Source organism: Athene noctua, chromosome 3 (assembly GCF_965140245.1).
Source record: "Athene noctua chromosome 3, bAthNoc1.hap1.1, whole genome shotgun sequence".
NCBI classification, from domain to species: domain Eukaryota; kingdom Metazoa; phylum Chordata; class Aves; order Strigiformes; family Strigidae; genus Athene; species Athene noctua.
The window spans coordinates 33,096,629-33,103,737 of NC_134039.1; the positions used below are offsets into that span (position 1 = coordinate 33,096,629).

At 47.7% G+C, this 7,109-nt stretch overlaps 1 protein-coding gene across 1 annotated transcript; it reads right to left on the reverse strand.

Annotated features, from left to right (window-relative positions):
* Positions 1–473: 473 nt before the first annotated feature.
* Positions 474–3,714, reverse strand: LOC141958570 (retinoic acid-induced protein 3-like). The gene is made up of 3 exons (XM_074901407.1): positions 2,793–3,714; positions 1,793–1,845; positions 474–1,094 (listed from the first exon to the last, which is right to left on the reverse strand). The coding sequence occupies exons 1-3, from the start codon at positions 3,712–3,714 to the stop codon at positions 1,002–1,004; spliced, it is 1,068 nt and encodes a 355-aa protein (XP_074757508.1). The 3' UTR covers positions 474–1,001.
* Positions 3,715–7,109: the final 3,395 nt, after the last annotated feature.

Genomic DNA, 7,109 nt, shown 5'->3' on the forward strand with positions numbered 1-7,109 from the left:
TAACCTGGCTGCTTGGGAAATGTTCATGTTAATGCCACAGACACACTCTAGAGGAGCCAGATCTCCAAGCTGCGTGGGATTAAATCCCACCAGGGTATTGCAAGCAGCTGCATGGAAGAGGTTTTGTCTGCAGGGATCCACAGCCTGGGGTGGCAGGGGTGGGGAGGGAGGGTTTGTGGGTTTGGGTAGGCACTCTGGGGAGCTCAGCTAGGGTGCATGGTCAGGTGTCAGAGCTAGGAGAGAGGCTGATGCTAGACCACAAATCAGAAAATGTGTCAGAATAAATAGGTGTTGATATTTTTATGTCTTTAAATTTTCTTCCCCATCTCCACCATGGTTTCTAGGTGATGAGGGAGGGGTTGGAAGTGAACATGAAGAATAAAAAAAGGAATACTCTGTCTGTCTGTCTCTCTCTCTCTCTCTCTTCTGCACTGAACTCTGGAGGAGAGCCAGGCAGGGCTGGGAGTGGGCACAAAAGTAACAGTGAATAGATGAGGGTGGTTTTGGTAGTACCTGAAATGTGTTCACAGGTGGGCAGGAGTGGGGATGTGTAGGGCTGATACTCCTGCTCCTGACTCTTCTCCTGTGAGACATGGTGTGCAAACACCATGAACTGATCAAACTGTGTCCTGGCTGGGGCAGAGCGGGTCCCAGACCCAGCTGATGATCTTCCTGCTGCTCCAGCCCTACAGCATTCCTGCTGAAAATAGGCCAGGACAGGCTCTTCTCAGCATGTTCCTCTGTCAGAAGAGATGAGTTCCATCCCAGGGAGAAACAGAATGAGCAGGAACAGGATAGCCAGAGTGGTGTCTGAAAGCTCTGTTTAAGGAATGAGAATGGGCTACAAGGGTGCCTGTGAGGGGAAATGAGGACCCCTCTCTTCTTTTGCCAGTGTGGGTTGACTCTGTCTCTTCTGCAGGACTGACTGATTTGTCACCACATGGCCTATTCCCCACGCCTCTGCTGACAGGCACGTAGTCTCTTTGCTCACTGTGGAGCTGCTACATGGGGCCTTTCCCACCAGTGTAGTCATGGTATGGGCTTGTCCGAGCCTTGGGCCGAGGGATGGAGAAATCATTTTGGGGTTCGATGGTCTGAAAAGGAAGCATGGAAGTCTTTAACTTTCAAAAATGGAGAGAAGTAATAGAATAGGACTTAAAAAAAAAAAAAAAAAAAAAAAAAAAGAGGTGAGGGAGAAATTGAACTGAAGGTTTCCTGAAAGTGTGAAAGTGTGATCAGTGGGGCTGTGGAAGAGGATCCTGGCAGAACAAACCAGTAATGTACACATGTCACCAGAGGACATGTGGAGACATGATGTGAGCTACTAGACCTCGCTAGGCTGTGGTCTGAAGGAGAACTAGTAAACGGACATGGGGACACTCTGGATCTGCACTGAAAATTAGTGACTGATGGTGACAATACATTCAGGGCACTGGCTGAGGAAAGGAGCATGATCTCCTCAGAAAAGGGCACAGTCTATGGCAGAAACTGTGCTCAAAGAGAGGACTTCTTTTGTGATGTCAAATCCAGAAGAACTGAAAACCACAATCTCATACACTTCCTTGGGCTCCTCTTGCCTTCCCATGTCCCTGGACATGTCACAGCTCCCTCCCCAGAGCCACAGGCACCTCCATGAACACATGCCATGGTATCGCTCCATGCAAAGCACCTGCCTGCCTCCACAGAGACTGCTCTAGGTCCATCTGTCTTTGTTCCTTCTCCTTCTCTTCCCTTTAGCACCTGAACAATAGCCTACATATGGTGAAATAGGTGAAGAGGGGTGTGAACTTACCTTCATCTGAAAGTGAGAAGAGTATGGGGAGTAGTTGCGGTCTCCTGTGTCTCCTGAGTCACAAGACAATAGGGGGGGAAGTTAGTGAGTTAATGTTATATGGTAGATTGGAAATACCCCATCAAGGGAGAATCAAAGGGCCTGCTACAACGTTAGCAGCTGCTGTTACTTTGATCAAACTATGCAGTATGCAGGCAGGAATGGGTTAAAATCCATAGGTGGGTAACTTATTAAATATTTCCATATGAAAGCAGGAATGAATGGTATTGTAAATAACAGGATATAGGTGGCCTTGGAGTTTAGACACCTCTTGTTGCCTCACAATTACTGTCATCATCACCAGCCAAATCCCTCCCACTCGCATGCACAGGACCCCCTCTGTGGTATTCCCTGGGAGAACACAGCCTTTCTCAGCTATTCTTTTACAAACCTGGAATTCTGACCCCAGGGGACAAATGTGACCTGAGTAGCAGATCCATGGGAAGTGCAGTCATATCTCTTACCCGTAGATTTGGGAAGCCTCAGTTGATGAAAGTGAGACCTCCTTGCCTCCTTTATGGATGATGGGTTCATTTTTAAATGGATAATGGGAACCAGATCAGAACCTGAATACAAAATCTCCAAGGTATAACCTGGAGAGGTCTGAAGAGCTGGAGCATTGCTAAGAGGGAAAAAAAACCCTCCTGAACTTTTACATGGACTTCCCAGGCGTAACAGAATCATTCATAAAGAGTTATGTCTCAGCCCTGATACACAGTACGTTTTCTACTCAGTCACTCCTACACATCTTTGGCTTTTGCATTGGTTCTTACTCTTTTCCCTCTTGTCTGTAGATTCATTTTCACTTGTATTTATGAAGTCTTATCAGTCCAAAACTTTTTTCTAGCTCTAAATTATCCATTATCTTCAAATCTTTTATTGTAACCCTCCTACCCCTTTTAGCTTGTGAGTGGTGCATATGTACTCAGGGTTGGGGGGACAGTGGAGTCATTCATCATACCTTGCACAATTTCATCTTGGGTATAGGCACGGTTGTCCACTCCAATTGTCTGTTTTATGAACTTGGGTTGGCAGAAGTCATTTTCTGGAGGGTAGTCTCCCAGCTTCAGAGGGGCAGTGAGGAAACAAATTTCAGGGACAATATACATTATCAGGAAAATCCATCCATTGGACACCAGAGCAATGGCCACGACAGGATCATCCCAGCTACGTTTCTTTAAAACCGTGTTGCCTTTTGTGAGCATAGTGATCCACACTACCCAAATGGCAATGGAGAACAGGATAGTGACAAAGATGTGGGCCCCATGCCTCTTCCAGCTTTTGTATGACCCACAGAATGTGAACATAGAAACCAAGAAGGTCAGAGCCATCAAGAAGAGCACATAGATCAAAAGCATAACAAAGTCCTTGTTGGTGTTCTCTGGAGACATATTCAGAAATTTGTCTTTCTGGTTTACTAGCATGGTGACTAAGTACTCAATGTTGATCACAACTTGTACCAGGGCAAAGGAAACAATGAGGAGCAGCAGCACCAGCCAGGAGAAGGGCTTTCTTCCTCTCACTAGTTTGTTGAGGTTGCAGGCATGGGTGAGGAGGCATGAGAAGCAGAGAGCAAAGATGACTCCAAATAGGAAGAAGCGAGTGGGGCGAGTCCTGTCATTGAGTCTAATGATGAAGGCAAAAGTGAGACCAAAAATGCCGAGCGTTCCTAAGAGAAAGAAGAAATAGATGGAGACCATGTGTCGCTTGCTGTTGTCTTGGATTTTACAGATGAGGAAGAAGAGTGAGCAGATGAGGAAAATGGTGATGAGGATGCCAGCTGCAGCCAGCGACTCCAGGACAATCCCCCAGGCCTTCTCCATGTCACAGAGCAGGTAATAGTCAGCAGCAATGCTGCCGCAGCCTCGGGGAGGCGACGTCATCCTTTTGTGTTCTTGAACAACCTCCCCTTGAAATGTTTCCACAAAGCTGTAGAAGAAGAAAAGTCATGGGCTGTCATATCAACTACCTGGGTCTGTCCAGCAGTGGTGAAGGAGAGGCAGGACAGACCTCCGTCCACACCTCACTGGGCAAGGATACCACAGTGGTATCTAAGAACATGGGGCTGTGGGAGCAGAGCCATTCCTTTGTTCGGTGTCATCTCTCTATCAAGGGCAAGCCAAGCCCCTTAGCAGGAGGCAATTCACCTTGCATATCCTCTGCACTGTGCCTGGGGTTGTGCAATGTCATAGGAGCATGGGGAGCACAGAGAAGGTGAGGTGCTTTTGAAGGCGTTAGCTTGGTGCCCTGCAGCGCAGAGACTGATCTGCCTTGTCACTTTTGTGATACAAGAGCAGCTGTTAGTCATAATACAGTTTGTGCTCTTTTGAAAAGTTCAAACAAAGTCAGTACCTTTTGTCTGTGAGGTTCAGAGATGAGCAGTGAGAAACAGGAAACTCGTTACTCTGTTTCTTTTCCCTCTTTTACTTTCTCTGAGACACTCTTGGCTTTGGTTTATGGGCGTGAATGAAGGGAAACTTTCACTGCCTTTTATCCTGCAGATAACTAACCTGGATGCCTCCAGCATATCCCTTCTCACTTCAAATCAAATAACAAATAAGCCCTAAACTCATATGCCTCCTTCTTCATGGCAGCGCAGCAATAGAACTGTCTCAAAGACTTCAGTCCCCTCCCTGAAATACTGCCTTGCGCTGGCTGGAAGCCTGACATGATAGAGATAATGATGTTCACTGCATGAGAAGTAACCACCAAGTTATTGCTTGAGGAGTCCAGGAGTCCAGGATGGACAAGGTCTCTAACATACCCTGTTAGAGGGTATGTTAGAGACACATTCCTGCTGTCTCATCATGAGGAGTTCAGCGCTGTCTGAGTAAGCCTGGTTTAAGCCTGTCTTGCCACAAGATAAGAGGGATGTTTAGGTGAGCTCTGCCCGTCGCCAAGGGGAATTAAGTTGCCTACTTCCATAGGAGCCTGAAGCATTTGCAGAAACCACTGCATGAAGATATTGGGCACTTCATGGCCCATTATGCGGGCACTGAGTGAGTATAGATCTCAGGGACCAGGTACTGCTTTCTAGGTACCAGATTGCTCAGTTAGGGTTGGGTCTGTAAAATCTATCAAAACAGGAGCTTAGATACAATATTGTCATGAAGCACGGGAGAATCTGGCCTTAATGGTGACCCATACTGGAAAACCAACAACTTTCTTTTCTGATATATAAAGGAAAAAGTTAGCCTTGCAAAATTTAGTCTTTAGTGTTCACTGTGCCATTTGCCTTGATTTCCCCCCTCCAGAACAACATACTGCAGTTATGAGGTTGGTTCTAAAACCCTTCCAACAGATTTTAAGGAGTGTAGGTTGAGTCATCAATAAATGGCCATTGTTCTAATCAAGGGATGAACAAAGGGGGAAAATATCACCAACTCACTCTCAGCCCCATATATGCCTCAACATGATCTGCTTATAAGTGGTGAAAAATTTTTCCAGCTTTTAACCTCAGTGTGTAAAAGGAGGTGCGCAACTCCACAGAAAGTCAGCTACAATAAAATGCAAATTATTCAAATATGCAGGAACTCTGTACTCCCATGGAATTAATGAATAACACATGTAGGAGTTTTCACCAATCTTTGTTCATAAAATTTTGGGCATTTATGATCTCTTGCACAAATAGCTGAGAGTTATGTGGACATTTGTGAATAATAAACAATGAAACTTTCTGAAAATCTGGAGAACAAATGCTACAATTTTATCCACAGACATTTACTGTTGATCAGATTAAATTATCTATTCACAGCTCTGGAAGGTACAAACTGGTGCCTGCTGTCAGGGCAGGAGGAGAGCCCAGAAAGCCAGCGTGAAACCCCAGGGCAGCACAGAGCACACCCACAGCTTTTGGGTCCTGACTGGTGCTTATAGCAAGTGGTACTTGCCACAGCATGCTGTCAAGGCCCTTGGAACAAATAGGATGGAAAGAATCTTGCTGCCTTGGACAACTGGGCCACTTGTGCTGATTTTTACTCCCTTTTTTTTTTTTTTTTTGTCCAGGGTAGATGTCCTGTGAGGTATGAAGAGTCTCTGCCCTGTCTCCTGGGTGAGTGTTGCCCCCAGAAGCCAAGTCTCTTCATCCAGCACCTACAGAAGTGTCTGAGATTTCCAAGGGGCTCTGCAGTCTATTCAAGGGAGCCTGTGATGTGGTAACTTTGCAGCTCACTCCAAATCATGGCTCTACCTTAGTGTTTAGCTTTCTCTCTCCAGCCTGAGCCTCCTCTCTCATTGACACTTGTGTGTAAAATACACCCATCCAGCCACAAATTTCAAGTAAATCCCCGTGAAAGTCTGCCATAACTCTCTCAGCTCCAGCTGGCAGTCCCCTGTTAGAGTCAAGGGTAGGAGGCATTCTCTGTCTGCCGTGGCACCCCATGCCCCTGCTCTCCCACCCCCTAGAGCCATGGTCCTGCACGCCATCCCACCCCAGCCGCAGAAAGCAGCTCCACCCTGGATCCTGTAGGACCAGGATGTCCTGTAGGACATTGCCTTGAATTACCTTTCTGGGTCCTGCCTGGAGAAGGCAACAGGGAGGCTCCAGCTAGAAGAGGCAAGTTCCCAGTACACCAGTTACACAGTCACTTCTGCGTCCGTAACCCCGGCTGAGCAGCAGTCTCACGCTCGCCCTCCTTGGGAGCTTTAACAGCTGGAGGGCTGAGGAGGTGGGGCTGAGCACACCTATTCCAGTTCCACCGCCTCTCCGACAGCACACAGCTATGAAAATATGGTCCCTGTGCCAGGAAATGAAGTAAGACCTCCTGACGTCAGCGGGGCATTCACCCCTGCGTCGGGTGGAGATGGAGCTGCTGCTTGTCCCAGCTCTGGGACAGGATCGAATGCTGCTCCGCCAAGCGCCTGATAAGGTGCTCCCCTGTCAGACTCCTAGCACCCATGGGTGGGGACCATGGCTGTGAATAGCAGTGCGTCCCCTCCCTGCTCCAAGTGTTTTGTGTCTTTGCATGCTTTCTTGCCAGGTAACTGCTTGCAAGGTGGAAGACCTTGCAAGGAGGTGGTTGGATGCAAACAGGCCCACAGCACCTGGAGGGAGAGTGGCTGCAAGGCTGGCTCCACAGACAATTTCCTAGGGGCTCTTGCTGGGCGCTGAATCTGTGCAGGGGGACACATCTGCTCTGCTCATCCCTCCCACTTGTGCCAGCGAGAGCCACAGGCTCCTGTCCTGAAAAGGACAGTTTGCCTTCCCTGGTGTCTCACTCAGCCCAGCCCTACTCTCCAAAGGCACAGTTCTGTCAGCTTGCAAGCGCTGAGTCACTTT

Coding starts and splice junctions, on each gene's coding strand:
- LOC141958570 (XM_074901407.1), bottom strand. CDS start 3,714: ATGACGTCGCCTCCCCGAGGCTGCGGCAGCATTGCTGCTGACTATTAC. Junction 1,846..2,792: donor CCAAGATGAAATTGTGCAAG/GTATGATGAATG, acceptor CTTGTGACTCAG/GAGACACAGGAGACCGCAAC. Junction 1,095..1,792: donor CTTCTCACTTTCAGATGAAG/GTAAGTTCACAC, acceptor CTTCCTTTTCAG/ACCATCGAACCCCAAAATGA.